The 23649-nt window shown below is 35.9% G+C and overlaps 1 protein-coding gene across 7 annotated transcripts in view; it reads right to left on the bottom strand.

Annotated features, from left to right (window-relative positions):
* GRID2 (glutamate ionotropic receptor delta type subunit 2) overlaps positions 1 to 23649 on the bottom strand; it is a 637614-nt gene that overhangs the window by 169313 nt on the left and 444652 nt on the right. For all 7 annotated transcript variants that reach the window (XR_001554883.2, XM_015861346.2, XM_032444177.1 and 4 more), the window contains 3 exons: positions 20570 to 20743; positions 15890 to 16051; positions 9035 to 9154 (listed from right to left, as the gene is read on the bottom strand). Coding sequence is in view for 6 of the 7 variants with exons in the window: in XM_015861346.2 (XP_015716832.1) it covers positions 9035 to 9154; positions 15890 to 16051; positions 20570 to 20743 (456 nt within the window). In the remaining variant the exon portion in view is untranslated. The remainder of the gene's footprint in view (positions 1 to 9034; positions 9155 to 15889; positions 16052 to 20569; positions 20744 to 23649) is intronic.

Raw genomic sequence — 23649 nt, 5'->3', positions numbered from 1 at the left:
ATAGCTGATCCTTGCCTCTCTGCTTATGTAACTCTCTCTAACTCTTGTCTATATGTCTGAACCTTACCAAAGAATTTGGGAGTCTTTATGAGTTTCATGGATGTTTTCGCATTTTTACCCACTGTAAATCTAGTCTCGAGGCTGTGGAGAACGAGTGGTAGATATTACACATATATTATGGAGGGTGCTCCCAGTGAAAATCCCCACACCCTACATTTTGAGTTCAACTACCTGTTTCACAATCAGCTTATGACTTGACTACCTCTCCTGTATCCACAGCCTGAGGAGGGGGAACAAGGTTAAAATGTTTTTCTTCTGTTCTCCCTGTTTTAGTAGCAAGTGCCACAAAACACTCTATGTCTACAAAAGCAATGGGCATTGGGCTTACCAGGGTTGTTTATCCTACTGCAAGAGTGTACCAGAGAATATTGTCAATAAAATAATATTCAACATCAAGATCAATGAAATAGTCTTTTCACAAACAAACAAGCAAACCAGCTAAAAATCCCCTTGCTTTCATCTCTGCCGTACAAAAGCATTCAGCATCTAATAGGACATGCTTTCATATTTTCCCACAAATAGGTTAGCTTGGAACAAAGCAACCTCAGTGTGAAAAAAAGAGCAATCTGCCTAATTTCAAACTTGAATCAGCAAAGTTTTGATCAGTGTGAGCCTCCCAGACCTTTCAATGTACCACAGATGCTCAGCATTCTGAAACAACACAGCCTTCAAGTAAAAACCCATCACAATAAATGTACAGATTCACAACAGCTCAGTACTATGGGGAGACACAGTTAGTTCTGTCTTAGCAGGACACAGCAAGCTACCTAATCCTGTCAAGCTCATCTTATAGTTCTTTAGGAAAAGAAAAAAAAAAACCAACAAAAAAAAAAAAAAAAAACCAACAAAAAACTACACACACATGCAAAGCAAAAAAACCCAACCACCTACAAATAAAAACACAATTCAGTTAAAATCTCTGTAGACAGACTACCACATATTATGCCCTATGATCTGTGTCACAGCCTTTGCACATCTCAGCTTTCCCCCAGCTGTGCACTGAGCTCTTTGTTCAAAGAACTGAAAAGCACCCTTCAGCACCCTCAGAGGCTAAAGCTAAATGACCCATTTCCCACTACTGTCTCTTTATGTCTCCTGTTAAAAGAAGTAGCTCAATTTTTTATCATTCATATCTCCTGTCTACACGGTTTTCCAATTACTATTAATTATTGACTACACCTGGTTTACATCCAAATTTGGATGGAAATACTTAATAGTCTGAAGATCTAGTTATTATCTTCTTTTTTCAAGGTGAATCAACTACAACATCCCTGCTTTTGGATTAGTGCACTTACCATTGGAAAATATGCATTAATTTCAGTTACAAGTATTCAAGAAATTAAATAATTCACATCAGATGATAGCTTTGGTCAAAAACAAATCAGTTCTAAAGAGCAAAAGAAAAACATTAAACACTTCAGTTCTGAAATGAACCTGTATTTCACTGAGAATCTCTACCTTGAAAAACATGATTTCAGGTTGAGCTGAGTGCTTTATTCTACTAATTTCAGGAATGATGAACAACATTTTTGAAGCAGTGCCCACTGAGTGCTCCCTTAAAGGTGAAGAGAAGTCCCTAATGGGATTTTCAAAATCACATAGCAGCATTGCTGCCTGAGACGTCAATGAAGCATTAAGTCCATTCTTTAATCATACACAGTTTCTTCTAACATTATTTAAAATGTCATTTTGGAGGCACTTCAAAGTTCCCAAGCACTTCAGATCTCTGAAGTCAGTTACAAAGCTAATGTGCTCAGCTGAAGTATATGAGGATAAAAATCCACTGCAACTTGGCAGCCAGTTTGGCAAATTCATGTTCTCTGTGAGGCTCTCATAGCTTCTTAGGCAGAAGAAAAAGCCACGTAGCCATAGTAAACATTTTTCAAAAGTTGCTCAGCCAGTCACATGGAATTGAAAATGCTTTTACTAATTTCAGTGGTTAAGCTTGGAAAAACAGTCCCTTGGTCTGCTCAGCCCGTGGCCAGCTGTAATAAAGGCAAGACAAAGATGGGAACCAAAAAAATGAAGGAAAAGTGTCTAATGGAAACAAACCAAATTCCTCACACTACAATAACCTGGCCAGTGTTTCAGTCCAAGTTGACCTTTTCTCCCTAGTGAAACAAACATAAGCTTAGAGCACATTCCTCTATTCAGAGAATCTCTATTTCTAAAAGTGAAAGAATGATGTTCTGTGGCATGCTATGCTCTTACATCCACTTTTAAGCACAGGATAATCAATCACATGGGAGCTGCTGTGGCTAGGCACTTTCTGAACAATATCAGTGGAAAACAGAAGTAACTGATACAGATAGTTGTTAGCTTTTTTTTTTTTTTTTTTTTTTTTTTTTAAATGGCTGATCTTTCTCAAGCATCCACTGTCATAGCAGTATATTAAAGGAAATTAAAATACAGCTATGAAAGGGGAAAAAGTTTTCCCTGTTCTTTTCTGTCAAGGCAACTGCATTTTTAACAAGATGAGTGTAAAATATATCCTCATCCTGATGAACAAATGTGAATTAAAAAAATGAAACTATATAATTTAAAACACATTAAAAAAATCTGTCTCTTTGTAATGAAAAAGATCAGTCAAAACTCTCAATCCTACTGAAAGCAGTTTACAGTAAGAACATTCATGTGAGTTTTGACAAGAATGGAAATTCCAAGCAAAATAGGGACAGACATATCCCTGCCAAAACTGCCCAGAGAAATTCTACAGAGCACAAAAAAAAAACCAACAAAAAAAAAAACCAAAAAAATAACCCAAGGGGAATATCTGTTTGAAACCAATGCTTCTCCCCAGGGTCCCAATGCACCATCCCCTCCCCTCCTGCCACTCTGCATTTTCTCCTTTTCCCACCATCCCCAACGTATGAGTAAAACTTCCATTTCAGAATGATGCGGTTACTAAGAGGTTTCAAAGATTTTTTGGGGGGGTTGGGGGGGGGGGGAACAAGCTAGTCTCCTTAAACTCTATAAATGTCACAACTAACTAAATAAACCTCTATCTCAATTGTCTGAGACAAATTTTTACCTGCCAAATACTGTTAACATTCTAGACTGAGAAACCTGGGCACCTATCCCATCTCACAGCTTGGAGTTGGCTCCCTTATGACTGGTACCTCAATTTTTGAATGCTGAATATATGAGCTCAGCAGACATGGCTTATTGACCTTCTTCTTGAGAGAAACAGGTGGAATTTCATATGTTGCTATTGCACTGAGTTTTTCTTGGCTTTGTGGGCTTTTGTTTGGAGTCTGAGAGTTTGTGTTCTGGTCAATTTTACCTGATCCAGACTCATGTATTCCCAGTGGATGTACCAGTCCACAAGTGAATAATTCACAGGGAACATGCAGGTTGCTCATAACACACCCTATAGTAGTTGTTTTGCATAAATAAATGATCACTAGAAGGACTTCAGCTTTGGTCTTCTATGTTCCTCTGGCCGAATCCACTGAGGCACATCTCTGACTTTTTTTCTTATGTTAGGAGCACTGAAAAGCTTGTCTGGACAAACAGCCTAGGGTCAGGGCAGCCACTTGACTGTACAAAAGCAGTATTTGGATCTCTTTTCCAGATGAGTAATCCACAGATTACTCAGAGTCAGTTTCAATGTCTCTTTCAATGTCTCACATTTTAAATTAAATAAGTTTTATTCAAGAGAAAAAGAGAAACATTTTTTAAACTTAAAAAAATCAGGAATACAGTTTTCCCTTGTTTTGATCTTCAGAAGTCTAATACGTGTAATTTTTGTTTAGTTTAACTTTTAAGCAAACCAGTGTTGCATTTTCAAGTCATCGATCTCTAACATAAACTTCACTGCGATAACATGCAAATTCTCAACACTTCCTAGCCAAATTAAATTTCACTGAAATGTTACTAAATGTTACTAAAGATTTTCACTGTATCTTCACAGGTTGCACAGCACTAAAAGTAGGAAGCAAATGTTACTCTTCAGCAGGTGTAAAAACTTCACTGGACTGGAGCAGCAGGTACCAATGCACCAAGGTATTTAATTACTTCTTTACTGTTAGCATTAAGTAGTTTGTTTCATTTTTAACAGGCCACTTATGTATTCAAAGTTGCTTTAAAGAGAGCATCATGTTAGTCCTGTACAAGGTCTATCATTTCTGTCAATACTAGAGGCAAAGCAGACACGGCTTTCTTTTCAACTCACTAAAAAACACATCGTCAATAACTCACTGTAAATTGTAAGTGTATCTTTCAGTCACATCATAAATTGCATGCCAGCCTTTAAAAGCAGCTGGAACAGATCACAGCTTAAAATACCAACTGCTGATATATATACATTTTTAAATTACATTACAGAACTCTACCTTTGATCATGATCACAAAGAGAACAGGTGAACTTATAATTTGCTTCATGTAGCTAACCAAGAAGAAAATACTGTGTCCATTCTTGCTGATTTACATAGTGCTAGCTAACATGTCAGTAGAGCTGCCCAACTATTTTTTAGCTAATGCAGCAAGAGCAAATAAGAGAAATAAGATGCCCTTGCTCCCTTCCTCCCCCCCTAAAAAAAGGTTTAACTGTATCAGAAGAGACAGAAATTTCCCCAAGAGAGAAACCAAATGCAGACTTCTAATATATAATGCTTCTTGAAGCAAATGTAAGAAAAATTGATATACTGGATAACATAGGAAAGCCACTATTGTAATCATCTGTTCTCCGATGAAATGGAAGAAGTAGTACTTGTTTCACTAGATTGAAAAAAAAAAACCCAACAACCAAACCTTAATATCTTTGAAAAAATATCACAACTATAACATGTTCCATGCAGCCTATAATAATAAGCTGTAAAATAAAACCTGCATGAATTGATGCTGCATGGAAGGTCTCATCAGTCATGCTAGCAGAGGAGAGAGGATCACCACCGCTGTCAGGCTTTATGGCTTCACTGACATACATATGAAATGCCTCACAATATAGATACTCCTTGGGTTAAGATATGTATCATTTTCTCCTTAAGGTTACCACATAAAATCATTAAGGACAGAGCCATGAAATCCTACCAGACAAACACTGCAGGCTCAAAGCATCCTGGGCAATTCAGCCACCCCACTCAGGGTATCCATCTTCCTGCTTGCTCTGAGACAACTCCAGATAATATGAATGCAAAGGAAGGCCTGACAAGCACACTGCAGTGCAGAGAGGGAGACAGACAAAGTCTGGATGGAGAAAACAAGAGAACCCAGGTCAAGAAGAGAAGGAAAATTCATAGGAGGTGGGTACACTCTAAGAGGGACAGAAAGGCAGAGCAAAATGTACCATGGACTCCAATTGCCTATATGTGGTAAGAAGGACAGTGTGGAAAGAACAAGAAGGTCCTATAAATTTCCAGAGGTCTGGATCAAAGGATGAGCCTGTTCTGAATTTCAAGGAGCACTAGAAGAAACATGAAAACCACTTCATTTCTGCAGTGCTGTTTTCTACACCACTAAGATATAAAAGAGTACTCCTCTGAGCTATGAGCTCATTCATTTGTATGTTGGATGGTTATTCAGAGGAATGGCAGCTTTTACTTCAACAGTATAGATAAAAGTATCACGCTGAAATTTAAATGTCAAAGAATACATACTCAAATGTCAAACACCAACAGACAAATGCCAACAGAGAAATGTCAGAAACATATCCTTGTCTCTCACTGGATATAACTATATCTGCACAAATGCAGGCCACAGCACGATATGTAAAAGCAAGAGTTTTTCTGCAGTTCCTCTGGGACTGAAACACTGCTGGTTTCAATAAAATCAGTATCTGGCAGTGATCTGATTGTATTACTCCAAGTATCTGACCCTGGCAACACATACAGCTTAAATGATCCCTGGTCTGCAAGGTGATGGATGGTATTTACAGATGCAACAGTACATCCAGGTGAGATAAGTAGCATGAGAAATTTGTATTTCAGGCAAATCCCACTGCTGAATTTGTTAATTCCTCACTAAATGAAAGGCCTTTACACAATGACTTTTCATGTCAGTGCTAAGGCTGCTTTCCAGGTATGATAATTCCTTCTTCTAGGTACATGGTAAAAAGTGTCTAGCAAGGACAAACACATGCAACATCTTGATGCATTCTAAACTGTTTTCACTTTTGAGTCCCAGGATTATTGACCTGTAAGCATCGGTGAACATTCCAGAAGTTAGTGAATAGCTTTGGGACCCTAACAGAACTGACTTCAAATAGAATTTGGACACTTGAGAAATCTGAGTGCTTTTTCAAATGTTGCTTGCTTTAATTAAAATAAATTGATTATTCATTAGGGGAAAAAAAATTCTTCACACACTTGACTTGATGTGAACTTCTGGTTCCAGCAACTTCAATGGGCCTTTTGTCAAGATTTCACCCTTTATTATCTTCTGCAAAAGTACTTGAAAACACATTAATTAGAAAAGATGCATTTGTTTATAAATTTCAGTCAGCCTGCTAATTGCAGCTTCTTCCACTGGAACTGAGAAATTAAAATGATTAGGTAGTTCTGTAGAGAGATCACTAAATACATGGAAAGCGAAGGTGTACTTTAGTCAGTCTTGCTAACAAAAATGTGTGTCACTCCTGTAATTGTTAAAATTTGCTTCCAATACTACTGGATCATATTCTGTAAAAGAAAAACTCAAAGATGAAACATGTGACCTTTTGTCAAGGGAATAAAATCAACATCTGGCATTTTCACCTTAAATAAATATATATATGATGTAATTGTTCCAGGAACCACAGCTTGTTTATTAGGGCTTGAGTTAGGGTAGACACTGACTATAAATATCACAATTCTTTTAATTTGTTTTACAGTCCAGGTAAATAAAGAAAAGCGAGTAAATAAGTATTAAATTTGAATTAGTTTAAACCTTCTTGAAAGACATTTTAAGGAACAATTATTACATTCTCACAAGGTATACATGACTTTCTTTCTAAAAAAAAAAATTAAAAAAATGCCTTTATCTAAAAACTACATCTGAGCTCCTTCTAAGGCTTTCTCTGGATCAGTGAATGTCATTTAGAAAAAGGTACCGGAACAGATTAAATCAGTTCTGCTCTGGATGCTTTTATTTATTTATTTTTAAATTTGCTATAGAGCATCATAAAGCACAGAAGGTAGACACTAATAGTGCAATCTTCATCACAAAAATTTGCCAAGAATCTCTTTATATAATATTTGCAAAAACAAAATAAAAATACATATTTTCTATGTCCTATTTATTTTTTTAACCTTGATTTTCCTCTGGGTAAGGCTCTGTAACACTGAGTTCCATGGTCTAAAGATACTCTGTGCTCAGCTCCATTCTATTTGACCAATTATTTCCTCCCAAAGACAAACAATGTCTCTTTGTCCTTGAGCTAAAATAAAGGGTAAACAAGGAAGTTCCAAAAAGCCTGTTTTGCACTCTCATTACTTTGCAATCTTCTGTGTGCCCATGCTCATTAGTTTCCTCTTTAAATTTGCAGCAATGAAGAAGAGCAAGATAAACTAGGAATTCCCTTTATATTTCTGTTTCTGCAAGTTTTTTTGTGGATCTCTCTCCCTTCTATCGTTTTGTGAAATGAGAAAACACAACTGAATGTTGCATTCAGGCATTCACCTACAAAGGCCTGAAGTCAAAAGTGAACCAAAATCAATCAATTAAATTAAATGAAGTCATATAGATTTGTCTCAGGAAAGACTACTTAGTCGCTATAGAAAATAAATAGGTCCTAAATGCATAGCATAAGAAATAAATCAAACCAAAACGTGTTGAAACAGACTCAATTTGTAGGTGAGGGAAAAAGACTCATCCAACATTCTGATTGCCTAAAGGCTTTGCAAAGCGTCCTTCCAAATGTTAACAAGATCCAGCCTCATTTAGCTTCTGAAGCATCTGTTGGGATCTCTGCTCAAGGTGACATAGCTGTAGGCACATGTGTGTATTAACTTATTGACAACAGATGATATAATGGAGCCTAGAACAGTACAAATGGAATAACAATTCTGATGAAAATCAAAGGAGAAATTCTAGGAGTTTATAGTCAGTTTTAACTTTTTATTTATCTCTCTCTTCCTTCAGAGCACTTATCTTTTTACTGCAGAAGGTATGCAGACAAATGATGTACTTCATCATACAGTGACTCTGACACATGGAAGCAGTATACATGTATTAAGATAACTGCTTTGAGACAATCTATTTAGGTTCAATACACTAAATGAAAAAAATCCAGGTATTGGCTTTCAACAGGTTTATCTTTGAAGAATGGTTGCTCCCAGAAGAGCCTATTTATCTGTCTTCTATTCTCCTAAAAGGTATGATGTGACTTGTGCATCATTCTCCACATCAGATAGAGGTCCATCCATACAAATTTAAGGATATAGATTGCAAACAGAGTTCTGTTCCTTTCGCTGTACATGTACGCAATTTGAAACATTTGGTCTTTGTCTAGCAGCTAAGTAACTAACTTTACATGTCTAAGTACAGGATGATTTAGTAGAAATGAAAGCAAGAAATTACACAATTTTTGTCTACTTTGCAACAGATTTTCTCTTCCTAGCTATGAATTTTATAGCTATGTAGCCATAAATTTTAATCACCTAAAAACTGAGACATTTTACTATAACCATAAGCATCCAGCATAAATCTGGGTGCTCTAAACATCTTCTGATGTAAGACACACTATTTTTGAAATGGGCTGCAAGGCCTACAAAACAACAGCCTTCACTAGCCTTCTGTGACAGCCTATCAGCATGTTAACATACCGCGCATAAGGAACAACATTTTGATCAATATGTCCAACAGCAGTGTCTCTCTGCAATAATAAAATGGATGTTTACCTATACATTTAAGAATTTTCATACCACTTCTCATTTCTCTCAATAAAATATAACATGTATATCTGCCACCAGCTATTTTTTCTGTCAGATTGGCACAAAAGAAAGATTAAGAAAATGAAGTAAAAGACAATATTTTGATTGAATATATGTAGCCTCACCTTGCGGATGCCTCTGCCAAGATCTTCTCCATAATTTGTCCCCAAAATTTCAAAATGCACATTGGGATTTCCCCCATTTTCTGCAAATTCTAGTTCTCCAGTCAAGCCATTCACTCCGCCCTATTGGAAAACAAATAAACAAACAATATATATGTACTTTTTAACAGAAGAATGGAGTGACAACTAAGAACTAGCCAGTTAAGTTTTGTTTCTCCAGGGGGATTTGTGTACTACCAATAAAGAAGATATATACACATACATACCCATATATACAATTAACAAGACTAGGACAGTTTTCTAAAGACCACATTTCCCCCCAAAATTGGAGCCTTAAATTGTTTTTGTCTTACTAAAGTTCCTCACAAAATAATCAAATTCAACAATGCTAAGAGATTCAATACAAGCAGTAGTCTTACTTTTATCATATTTGCACACTAACATATGATCTTTGTCCTGCCAGTAGGACATAAACAACAGTTTTGCAACTAGTTTTAGTGGAATCAAACCTAACATACAAAAAAAAACTACACAAAAATTTATCACCCAAAACATGCTACAATAGGGTGTCAGGCTGAGTTTTGAATTAAACTAGTTGCATTTTGAGATCATATGCATGATTTGTAGAAGTTATGAGGGATTTGTTTATCTGAATGTAGTTATTTATCTGTTTTCCTCCACAAGTCTTCAATAATACTAGGAATACATCAGATAAACTACAAACAATTTTCATGCTTGCTTCTACTTTGCTTTGCATTTTAGGCAAAGGGGTTAAAATACTAAAGAGGAGACAGTGAGCATTTACTGTAAAGATTCAGAACTGAGAGGGTGACACATGCTGCAGCAATAGTCAATATATTCCAGGGTAATTCAACATGACACACATTTCAACCTTTTATAAGAACTATGATAAAGCAAAACTCTAAAATCAACAGAGCCTTCTGAATTGCCTACATTGAAAGCCTTAGAAAGTTTTCCTGTTTTTTGATAAGGAAAAAATTAGATCTTTGACCCACTTTGTCCAAGAAACCTGAACAACATTTTAAACAAGCACATATAAAAATCTGCATCAATTATAAAACCACACAAAATTCATAGCTTTTCTTCAAAACAATATGAGAGCTTTTTCAGTTCTAATAATCTCTCCAGTTAAAGGTTTTAATATATGAAGAGGAAAAAATTGGAAAATAAATTCTTGCATTGCAAAATACCAAAGCACCTGGCCATTGCCGAATCATGATTTAATATCTCTGTTCTCATATCTTTAATTTTGACAAGATCCAGGTAGGAGTACAATATTTGCATTGCAGATTAGTGTGACCTGAAAAAATGCATGCGGTCATCCTCTGGTAAAACATTAACATAATTATAATAAAAATGAGGAATTTGCTCATTGAGGTAATACCTTTAAATCTTTCAGATTAGAGACTTGAATTTTCATGGAAACATTTTCTGCATATTTCATGAAGTGCCTTTTTAAGTTAAAAACAAAGAAATCCTATGATGTATATGCATTTTTAACATTTTCTATAATCTCTGCTTTTCTCATGAAATGCCAGAAGGAAAAAAACTACCTCTGATTAAGAATACATCTACATTATCTTCTGCAGACTGACTGCGAGTTGCTCCACACTAGGTGAGAGCCACTATACACGTCACTATGGTTGGCATTACATACATGGCCCCTAACTAGCACAGCCAACAGATGCACTACAAGATTTTGAAGCTGAATCTTAATCCAAATCATTGTGGAAATTTACTTGCCTTGATTTTTTAAATGACTGCAAACGTTGAAGCAAAATACAAACTGCAAGTCTGTAAGTTATTTTTATCTGTCTGAATCCTGGCAGTAACCATAACAACAAATTATCTCATTGATTTATTTGGTAAATCTTCTCTTGCTTTGAGGATTTGTCATACACAAGTGTCTTTGATTAGAGTTTTCTTTCCTAGATTGTGTCCACCTGAAAATAGAGTAATATGAGTGGAGATTACATGGGAATGATCCTGGCTTGAGAAGTGAGATGAAAAAATTAAATGAAAAGAGTCAGAACTGAGCAGAACCACCCACATAATAAAAAAACAATCATGGAATCCAACAGGGAATTTCTCAGAGGTTCTGACACCTTTGTCCTACATGGGACCTGCCTTGTCAGCTCATCAATGAAGGCTGGGCTATTATAGATATCTGCTAGTCTTTGGTGCCCTGCAAAGCTCTTTATGTTTTACTCCTCATGGCTGAGGGACTGGCACAGCATATTGCAGAGCATGAGTTTCAGAACAGTGCTCCCATTTTCTGCATAGTCTTTTACCCTCTAAAGCCCTTAATTGATTTACTGCAGGTGTTTTATATCCCTCCTCTAATGCATAGTGGAAGGAAATCAAAGAGGAAATGGCCATCTGTATGACAGCTACTGATCCAGTAACTTCCTGATGAGATTTTTCCAAGTTATGTCAGCATTAATTAAGATAATGGGTAAGAGTCAAAGAAATTTTTCATTTCATTTAACTTATAGAAACAACGCTATTTGGGAAAAGAAAAAGACAGATTTATTATCTGCTCTAAAATTCCTCTAAGGTTGAGCCACAACCATGCAATTTCCTGACACATTTAAAATTGAAGAATGAAATGTCAGTTGTTAGAACAAAAATGTTTTACTTATGTTTCTGATTACTGCTCTGGGCTTCACAGAGCTGCTATAAAGCTTGGTAATATAGTGAAAGCCTACTTGAGTCCTGTCTAGACTGGCAAGATAAACTACAGCTTATATACGCTTAGGCACTATTATACTGTAAGGAAGTCCCTGAAGAAAGTATTATTTACCCAACAGCCAAGACTTCACATGGGAATGTCAGCTTACCAAGTCATTAGTTTTAAAGTGTATCACTTGCTCTCACATTTGCTATTCAAATTCTGGTTACGCTCAGATGTGGCATATTTTGCAAATAAGAAAAACAAAACAAAACAAAACAAAAACCAACCCAACATTTTGTGAGCCTCAAATATTAATTTCATACTTTAATTTTGGAGAAATTTGATGTTTAAAAAATTACTGAATTCACAACCAAAGACACTGTTTTCAGGTGCCTGTAAAGTCAAGCTAAGCGACTATCTGAACAACAATTTGGCATCTTTTTCACATCATTACTGAACATCACTGACATGTCTGAGACTAGTTAACAATTCCTGTCCATGATTCATGAAATAGCACAAGCTACAGCCCATTTGCCTCAAAGGAACATTCTCTATGCTGCTGCTAGCACTAAAAATTTGTTGTTTGTCAGTGAGCTAAACAAATGTGACTGGGAAGAGATCAGACAAAGAGATGAGAGAAAAGATAAATGCATTAACTTGATGTCATTTTTCTGAGTTGATTCGCCACATAATCCTGCTTACATTTATTTTCAGGCTATTCAGGAAGATTAATTTTTTCAACAGTAGAATTATTTTCTAGTAATAATTATTACTCTCACTGTGAAATAGCTTTACTGAGAAATATACAACGGGGCATGTGTTTTGGGATAGTTCTTATTAGAGAAGTGAATTTATATATAATTGCTAGAGCTGGCCAAATTCATTAGTATGATTGTATTTCCTGATGAATCTAATTATTTATTCAGTTCCAGGATGCATAGAAACAGATATTAGGTCTTTTAAAATTAATGTAATTGGCCTTAAAATGGTTTCTAGACTTTATTCAATCAGTTGAATTCACACAGCAGTTGAGCTTTTCGAGTGTGGTTTTTTTTTTTTTTTTTGTAGAAATAGTGACCCAGGCATCCAATGTTCAACAATAAAAATCACTCAACAAAGAATGATTCAGGTAGCCATTCTGTTATTTCAAGAAATCACTGAAACATTTTAAACCCCCCTCATTCTCTGCTCTTCCATATTAGCTCATTAATCATAAAGAAACTATTTTCTCCATTTACTGTCAGATTTCTGCTATTTTTAGCAAGTGGTGCCGAAGGTAAATCAGCATCCCTTTCTCTTACCTTCCTCAGTGTGTAGCTTACACAGATTTCCCATCTCTTTTCCTATTTTTCCCTCCGGAAATCAGAGGGTGATGCCCAGCTAAAATGCTGTTAGATAATGCCGTGTCTTGATCTCTGACTCTAGAAAACAGATTTTCTTCCAGAAAAGCTTCATCTAGAACTCATTTTTCTGCTTTCTTAGAGGCAAGGAAGAGCTCAGCTGTGACCAGCAGTAGATGGCAACATCACCTCCACATTGCTGCTGAGAACAGGAGAATAGCTACTTCACTGCTAGCCCTTTTCTAGGGGAGGCAGGCTGGAATTAGTCATCAGTTCCTTAACTGTTTCCCCACCACCAAGCAAGGGCCTGACTACACTGAAATTACAAGGGGTTGAGGGGCAGGATGAGGAAGACTGCAATTCCTGCTACTTCATACAGATTGTTTTAAAGGCACGGTTAAAATTATGCAGACTCTTAAGGATGTAGATTTTGTCTTTGCTCTGAGGTATAGCAATATCTTCTTATTCTAGTACATGCTATATTCTTGAAATTGTGGTGATTTCAAAATGAAAATCCAGAATTTTTCACTCTGAATTTAAATTACACTTGGCCATTTCTTGTTTCCCCCAATTTTCTGTCAAAATTAAAATGAATAAAATCTGGTACATTTATGAGAATTACTTATTTCACTTGTTTCCAGTTCAACAAGGATGGGAGGGGAAAAAAAAATTGACAAAAAGAACAAGATAAAAAATGGAAGGATTCTCAAGCAGAGAGGAAGTGGTAAAGATGCATACACATTGGAAATTTCTGTCTGTAACTGTGGGTTTCATTTTGGTTTTGAACTTTACCATGTTGCTTCCAGAAATTCATCTCAGTCAGCACAATGTGATGTGTTAGAAATACTTTGGATTCTTTCATTTACACCTGTAAAATGGCTTACTATCAAAGCCATCTCATTTGAATAGCTGAGAAACCCAAAGGCAACAGGAAATAAGCCTGGTTACCTGCACATGTCAAGAATTTTCATGACTTTCAATTCATTTTCTAGCAAGCTAACCACATCTCTGGATCTCCACTTGCTCCTGCTTTCCTTTTCATATGTTACTGACCATTTCTACACTATTTCCTGGCAAACCGATCTTCAAGATGGTCACAGGAGGAGTTTGTTTTAATAACTTGGATGCACTAGAAACAGCAATGTAGCAAAAATGGAATAAACTCTGGCTGTCAGAGGTGCAAAAAAAATGCAGTGGTGGTAAGACACAGTATGAAGGACATTTATGTAGGACAGCAGAATCAGTCTCACATCCAGAAACGTCACAAGCAAGCAGATAATTGTAAATGCAGTAAGTCAGCAGCCCTTTTATTGATTTTCATTTCAAAAGCAAATTTAGAGTTGCTAGCAGGGCTATCAAAGTTTACCTAAACCCTAATTCAGATAGTAAAATCTAAGTCTAATGTGAAAGTGGGTATTTTGACTTTTGTGGTTCAGGCTTCCTATTAGGATTTGAGTAAGTAGTAATACATTTATTAATGAAAAAGTGCACCATAATATTTACAAAGCGCAAGCTGATAATGAAAACTCCAGAGTTAGCCTTGCTTGAAAAGTAGCTTAAAATACATGAGACTTCCAAGTGTGGATTTGAAATTGCCCTGCAATACTACTTTAGAACCACTTAAAGCCATAACCTTACTCCCTCCTGGTTTATCTTTGCTGTCTCATGACTTTCAGCTATTAGAATGGAAACTGAGGACAGCCACCAAACAAAGCCTCGAACTGTTATTTGGGAGCTAATGTGAACTGAATTTGTGACTGGCAAAAAACCAAAAACCTCCAACAAACAGTGTTCAAAGGAACTTTACATTTTGCTTGCATCACCGTAATTTCTGGTGTAGCTAAAGACCTAATAGAGAAAAGCAACTTCTCGAAACAACAATATATTTGAAATTATTTTTGTCTTTCCAATGAAAGCCATAAGTAAAGAATATTTATTTTATTTTTTTTTAAACGGTTCTACATTTTTTTTTTAAAATTTATTATTATTATTTTCCTTTGTCTTTATAATGGAGGTACTGACAGCACTTTAAATGTAAGTATACATTACCGGAAAGTACGTGCAGGCAAATTAAAAGGCAGTTTTATGAAAGACATCAATAACATGAGAATGATGAGTAGAATAGCTTACAGAGAAAGGTAAACAAAGAACCTATGAATATTGTGACTACATAATCACCTTGACGGCTGTGAGAATTGCCTCTTAAAGATGAGGGTCTTTAGATATCATGAAAAAAACGTGTAAGTATGAAAAATATATTTCAAGCTGAAGAACAGTAAAAGTCTTGGGAAAGAGCATTATTTAGGTATGGTGTAATATTCACAGAGAAGTAGTGAGAGCTTAACATTGGATAAAGCATTTTCTAGTCTACAGTAAGAAAATTTTCTGTAATGACACGATGTAGACAAGATGACTTCAACAGACTTTTCTTACTTCCATTTCTGTTACTCCACTATGTTAATTTCAATAGCAGTGCAACAGCAGATTCCACAGAATATCAATTGAGTGTAGCTGTCAAACTTTTTTTCTTCCGTAAATGTAAATCTAGTACATTTTTTCAGCATTACCTTCTGATCTGCAATATTTTTCAATGGGATTTTAGTGTCTAGTAGTGTTTGGTACTTTTGGTGAAAAAGCAATATCATAGTATGACATGGAAAAGAAAAACACTTAAAGAGTTTTCATTCAGAAATTACTATCATATCAAGACTTTTGCTTTGAAAAGACACCACTGCTACTGATTAAGAATAGTACACATCTCAGAAGTAAATACTACTGAAAGTAGTATAGAAATCAAAGATGATGAAGTACAGAAAAAGGTACCTTCTTGATGGTTTCCAGCATGGATCGTCCTCCTTGCCAGGGCTTTGAGTTCTTCCTAATGCAGGTCAGGCTGGCCATGCTGTGCCACTTCCTATCCTCTAGCTTCTTGTGAAAGGCATTTGCCAGCAGAAGGACAGTGTCATATATGTACAGATTAGAAATCTGTAAAGACATAAAAAATGGAGTAACAGCATATTACTTGTGGTCCTCTGACAGTGGCCAGAATTTGTCATTTGTTTTGCTTCACCCATAAGCCCCTGGTAATTAAATGACTTATTTGGTATTAAGAAGAAATAACAAGAGTAAAAAAACATCCCCTCTTTGGCTCTGGTAGAAACAGCAGCTACGGGCTGTAATGCTACAATTGATTTGCAGCAGCAAACTACACACACATGAAGTACAAGCAATCCAATTGCTGCTACAGCTCCACAGGCAGGATTAAAAGCCCCACTTCTTTTTATTTTTAATCAGATGCCTGGAACTTTCAGTTTTTCCACTGTTAGACATTTGAACACCGTCAAACTCTTTTAAAGGCTGTCTGTTCTTTCAGAAAGCAGATATTGTGAAAAATTAAAAAAATAAATCGTTCCAGCGTGGGTTTCTTTACTTAGTTTTTCTTTCTTTCTTTTTTTCTCTTTCTTTTCATGCAGTTGTGATGGAGGTAATTTCTTGTACAGAATCTGACCCAGTGAAATTTTTCCTTTGTGTACAATTGCCCTCCAGTTCTGAGGTTTACAGCATTTCCTGTCAGAGCATTTGGCAATGGCTATTAATTCCTTGAAGTACCAAAAAGCCCCTAGCCTGAACATCAGTGCTCCTGAATGCAAGTGCTCAGTAAGAGACAATGTTAACAACTGAGAAGGACCTATGAGAATATTCTTTGTGGATAATCTATTGGTCATTTGAAGCCATAGGGCCTCCTGCGGTGATAGAGGGAAGCTTTGTTTTCTCAGCTGTACTATGAATGATGCTACAGAGCATTTCCAATCTCTGAAAACAAATTAGCCAGCAGCAATTTGCTAACTGAGCCACAGTTGCTGATATATATATATATATATATATATATATATATATATATTTTCTCCATCAGATATGCCAAAAGATATTTTCTAGAGTTGTGAAAAAGGATGACTGCTCTGCATGAAGGTCTCTCCACATAGCAGTTCTGCTCAAAGCCTGTAAGGGTCCTTACAAGAGGAAGCTATTACACTTTGTAGAGAGAACCCTTACTCTGCCTCTTGAAAATATCCAAAGATTGGGAAAGTCTCACAGCTGTTAGGAGTGGATATATGCCAAGGGATCACAATGCTGAAGATCTGAGACACTGCTTGGCAAATTGTCTTAAAACAGGAAAAAAAAAAAAGTACCTTTCTTCCTGTCCAACCCTATCCATCTAATTTTTGTTTGTTTTAATGTTATTTATTTTCTCATGTAAATTCCACTTTCATGCTGGCTTTGCCTATGTCATTTGCAATCTGCTCTGTACAGTTCTCGCAGAAAGGTTTTCTGACAGACTTCTTCCCTGCCTCCCATCGATGAAGGAGGTAATCTGCCTCCCTACCTTGCCACAATTTCCTGGGACATTTTGCCCTCTATGTCCTAGTGAAGGAGATCTAATCTGCTTTTTTTCCTCCCAACAAACTCCCAGGATTCCCCATCATTGGAAATGCACAGAACTTGTGATCTTTATACACACGTATATCTTTTTCTTTAAATGACAGCAATACTTCACTCATTGTTTCTAGTATTTGGCTCTTAATTCTTATTTAGAATCCTTCCATAATATCAGTGGTTCTGAGAATTTCCATTTCAGTATTCACACAGGAATTAATTTGCTTCCCTGAAGATGCATAGGCTAGGCATCACTGTGCGTGACAGGATTAGAAGCATAGAGGATCTGGGTTTAGATTAATTGAGTATTTTTAAAATAACTTGGATGATTTATCTATTTATTCCCTAAAACTATAAAAGATTCAAAGCCTTTCAGTTAAATCCATATTTCCCCAAAGAAATCATCACCAAGGGGACTTCTGTTTTAGAGGGAGAAAAAGGAATTACTGCTATGCCCTGAGACATGTTTATTTTAAGTGTGCCTTCACCAAAGAAAAAAACAAACGAACATCTCTAGAGAGAGCAGGCAATAAGGTTGCTAACGAGACTAAACTGGTAAATGAAAGGCTACAGATGCCAAGTCATCATTTCCCATGAAAATGACATTGCTTTCAAGGTAGTTTTCAGAACCTAATATCATGGGAATGGAAGACTGTTTTCACAGTTCATGAGGAAGGATGCACTTACTAATCCAAGAGAAATATAGTTAGTCCTTCATCAAGTATTAATAGGGCTCTAGGGTACAGAGTTCAGCAATTATTAAGCGTTGTTATTCTTTTACTAATAGCATAGCTTAACATTTACAGCAATCAATCATTGATAATGTAATGATAAAGACACTACAATTAATTTCTGAACCTCAAAATCTCTCTTCCATTCCACTGCCAGACTATACTTCATTAGTAGCTGCGTTGACGCGCACACAGTGGTGCTGCAATTTAAAGTCACTTTACATTTTTATTCAATTCCACGTATATTTACTGGGACATTTAATTCATTGCTTGGTATCCATTACTGATACTTCATCTATTCTGAGTCTCTCAGACTAATGTCTGGACATTTGCATTACCATGCCATATGTAATTGGTTAAACTCCTGTTGATGTAATTCAGAAATGAGAGATGAATTTTTGTTCAAAAGTATAGGAAAAAAGACATTTATTTAGCAATCAAAGTGATTTATCTGGATTAACTACACTTATTTTACTTATCCTTTGACTGTTGCAAAGAGCTATGAGGCAAAATTACATTAGTGAATGCAAGCTTCCTATGCTTTCTGAAGCTTACAAAGCAACATTTATAGGAAAATTATATACTATATATTATATACAAAGCAAAATTTATAGGAACTGCCATTATGAGTAGGACAATCCCACAGACACAATGAGAGACCTTTACTAGTGTTTTAATTAAGGTACTGAATAAAGTTCTTATTCACACAGCCTTTAAGGGGAATATCTAGGGGACTGGGGGGGGAAAGAAATCTCCCTTCATGACTTCCAGAGAATATAGAATATTTCTGATTAGTCACAGTTCAATGGCATAAGAAAAGCATTAGAATTTCAATTTATAAACTGTTCCAACTTCCCATCGGAATAGAAATTAATTTATAATATTGTTGAGTAGAACAAAGAAACACCTAACAAACCCCAAAGCTATTTGAGTCTGTGCATCATACAAAGACACTAGGGATACTTCCTTTCACTGTTTATCATTGTTTCACTTGGCTACTAATGAAGGACAGCCATCTTGAGGAAAGCAAGAACATAGAAACTGAACTGTGCAAAAATTTGAGTCAAACTTCCATAATTCCTTTGAACAGAAATGTATTGAAGGCCTTGAATAGGAAGAATACAGCTATCCAAGAGCTACGGCCTAGGAGATCAAGAAGAATAGGTTAAAGCTGAACTATTATCCCACCTAACACATTAAAGGGAATTTACCAATGTGTAGAAAAAAAAATATATTTCTAAAACTTTTCTTTTCTAGAGTAAGTTCACTGATGTGGGGGAATATGACCCATGGACTTCCAAACATTTCCCATAGGATCACACTGCCACAACAGAAGGACACAGACTTTAAAGACTTTACATGACTCCTAATTGGGCCCCTACTGATATTCTGTGCATCCACTGAACTTTCACAGGTCAGTTTATTTTAAAACCACTAATAAGACCACTGTGCAGTGTACTATGGCCAAAGCTTTTCATATCAATAGGTGTTTACTGGCTATTTTGTGAGCAGTTATTGAGACAATGGCTTTTATTGCTAACCTAAAACAGAGCATGACTGGCTGCACTTCCTTCCACCTTAACATATTTCAATTTAGGTAAATGAAAGCAGTTTTTTAAAATTTCCTATTTCTTTTCTATTGTTTCAGTCCTTCCTTTGGGCACCACTACTTTTCTCTTTGCTGCTGCTAAGTCAGATATGCTTCTCCTGCACCAGTGCCAATATAGCCATCTTTCTGCAAGTCCATAAATGACTTCACAAAATAAATAAATAGGTATTTTATGCCAGTTTCACTTTTCTGATTTGCCGTAGCTTTGCCATGACAAAGTCTAATCAGACATATGAAAGAGAGAGGGGGGGGGGGGGGGGACTTGCTCACAATTGTGATCTTGCTGATTTCACATGGTAGGAAGGCTCTTCTCTTCTAATTTACAGAAGTACACCTTATAATTGCAATCGCAGAATCACAGATAGGATTTGTAATTACCAGCTACAAAATAAGGCCTTTTAGGAAGGCAGACATAGACTAAGGTACCTACATAAAAATACTTAACATAGATTTTATGGATTGTCCAAAGTAAAGGTTTTTCTATGGGCAAGACATTTGAAGCTAAGAGAGCAGGGTAGCAAAACGATCACGCTGCCTGGAGTGCATGAGTACTTATCCATCAGAACTGTTGCTCATTTCCCACCCAACTACTTTCCCCAGTCACCATTAAACTGTATGTCAGAAATGACACAAAATATAAACATTAAATTAACATAGCCTTTGAGGAAAAACCTGGAACTTCTCTACAAAGACAGTGTCCTGGAGGGAATAGAGCAGTATATAAACTACCTCCATGCTTTGGGAGAAAGGGTCCTTTGGATCACACAGTGATGAAGATATTCTGTGGTTGCCACGGAAACAGCGCTGACTTATGTTTTGGGGGACGGGAAATGTCTGTCGAATAATTGTTAACCTTCCAATTGACCTTCTCACCAGTTCTTGCACATCCAAATCACTGATTTCCTGGAAGATAAGGCAAAGAAAACAATATGCATAAAAGTTAAAATATGAACATTTTACTAGCACATCATAAGTGAAAAATAAACTGAGAGTACCAAGAGATTTGTGACTGTTACATGGCTAGTGTTGAACTCAGCCATAGTCTCATGAAGAACATATTAAAGAAGAACATATTAAGCTCATTAAAACAACTGACTACCACTCTTTCAACAATTGCAAAAATTGTTGTAAAATATAGTGTGCCCAAACCTCACAGAGACTCTGTAGATGTAATTGGGCTTAGTTGTTTCATTTTGGGTTTCCTCTTTCTCTCCTTTTGCCTCTGATCTTTTACTTAAAAGTGTTGCATAGAATTCTTGGTAGATAATGTATAAATCAGTAGGAAGTCATAGCATGATATATTTTTAAGTGTAGCATTAATTAGGAGCTGTGAAGGTACTGACAATTATTTGGGTCTTAAGTGTACAATTCCTAGAAACAGAATGTCAAGAATGTGCAAGTAAGTGAACATCATTTATCCTCAATATGTGAAATATTAAGCTTGAAAGACTAACTTTAAGGCAGGTTAATGAAATCAGAAGAACAGTCCTGTATAAAGTGTCAGTTCCTGCAGCTTGATAACACAGTATTTTATACCATTGAAATACGTGGCCCTGAGGGAATGAAGGGACAAGCAGGGCTCAGGAATAACCACAGCTGGCTTCAACCCACACATAAAATCCTGATGTTTAGATAAACACAGGCTGTTTCCGAGGACTCAAAGAACTTAGCTGACAATTTTCAAGGAAATCCTATGTCTGTATTTTCTGCAAAGCAGAAAAAATAATCTATAAAACAGCTCAGCTTTTCAAAGTAGAATTATTTTCCACCATACTGAATTGTTTGTCTATAATCTAGCTTAATACCAGAGGCTGATGCACCAGAACTTTCCAGATATTTAAAATTGGGAGACTCAACCCAGTAAGTTGAAGTTCTTGAGGAACTCCTATTAACAGCCCGCATTTAAAATAACTTTACATACAGCCATATTCAACATTTGACTCTCACTTGTGTATTTCTAGCTTCTAATTTTTGAAAGAATTTAGCAGTTCTGCTCTGTTATGCCTATAACTAAACACTGCAGTCATTCCTGCCTCTAAACTTGTAATCCATGCTCATTTCTTAGAAGAAAGCACGAAAGAGATTCTAATGCGAATTTTCTTAATTGAGAAAAGATGGCCAGGGTTTTTAAAAACACAGCTCTTCAAAAGTTAAGACAACTATCCTGGCATTTATTTACTGATTTATTTTCTAGGGCTGTAGTTAATGTTCTTTAAATGAAATTGGTTTGAAACAACAGGTCTGGACATACTGGGATTCATTTGTTTTCTTTAGAGCTTGGAATAAAAGCACGAGATGTAAATTTTAACTTCAGCTCTTCACTACAATATAAATATTTTATTCATTTTCACAGATTGTCATAGTTTTTGAATTCATCTGTTATTAATGTTCCTTATGAAATATAGATTTTTTTTGCAAACAAAAATAACACATGGTATCAGCTGTGTCCACTGTAATATCTTGCATTTCTGGTCGATTAATCCTTAATGTACCATAGATAATGGTTTCTCCCAGCTTAAGATGCATTCCTTTCATTTAGTTTGTATCATTTTCCTGGCTGTGAGGTTAAAAAAAAATGCTGTTTTAGCAAAGAGCGTTCAATTTTTAAAATACTTCCCAATAATCATAAGCAAGAGTTCAAGAATCTTATTTAGATTTTAAACTATGTCGTTTCTAGAAGCATTTACAAAGTTAGTCTGGTTTCATTACACGCTGTGCCTAATCTGCAATAGCAAGACTATTAGAATAGTTTTAATAATGTAAAAAAAAATCGATTCCCAAATAGCAATTCTATAGCGCTAAATAATACTTTAGAAGAGATTTTGACTTTCAGCTGGTTAAACATTCATCTTTTCTCTCTTAAAAAAAAGTTGTGGGTTTTTTTGTTTTGTTTTAATGTAATCAACATTTTTGTGCAATTTAATTAGAAGTTCTCACTTTAAACTTTCAGTTATTATATTTTTATACAGCACCTGAGAACTAATAACAGAATCCACACAGCAAAGAGATTTTCTTGTGGTGGTGAGGAAATATAAGCATCAATAGAATAATAACTATGATTTTAAATTCTCTGAGTTCTACTGATTAAATCACATATTCAGATTTTAGGTTAACTGGAAAGCAATCCCATACCAATTCAGACCCAACTTCTACCATTTGCTATGTGTTTCTTTGCAGTTTCTTAATATTTGGCACTGGCTGAGTGATGAGCCTTTTTTACACTGACTCTCCAATATCATCTCTCATTCTTGAATTTTGGATCTGACTTAAGAAAACTATATAAAGTAACTATTGTATGAGAGGAAACAATTTTCATTTGCACTTCAAAGCAGGATACAGTACAATGATAGAAGGATGGCAGATGATTTGTTATACAAGCACAAAATGTCAAAAAAATTACAAAGTTGGCCAAGTTGAACTGAGTTGACACCTGTATAAATAAAGGCTTGGTTCTGTGGGCTTTTCTAGAAAGTTCCAAAGCTCAAGATACAGTTCCAAACCTTTCTTTGAAGGTCTGAACCTGGAATAAGGAGAGGCTGTGGTTTTCCAGGCAGAACACGAATAGATATTAGATGTCCATTTCATCCTATTACGCAAATAAGTAAGGAAAGGACTGTAATTTTAAATGCATAGGTCTGTACAGATGGAAAAAATGGAAGCGAGAGGATCATCTCAATGTATCAGGAAAATATTCCAGTGAAAAACAAGACAATATACTGGTCACCTGTTATACACTGCTGTACAACTTAGTGCCATTTTGAAATAAGCAATTTAGATCCAGAATTACTTTTTATCATAGAGTAACTGAA

Source organism: Coturnix japonica, chromosome 4 (assembly GCF_001577835.2).
Source record: "Coturnix japonica isolate 7356 chromosome 4, Coturnix japonica 2.1, whole genome shotgun sequence".
NCBI classification, from domain to species: Eukaryota; Metazoa; Chordata; class Aves; order Galliformes; family Phasianidae; genus Coturnix; species Coturnix japonica.
The sequence above is the reverse complement of the archived record's forward strand: the minus strand, read 5'-3'. Positions and strand labels throughout refer to the sequence as shown.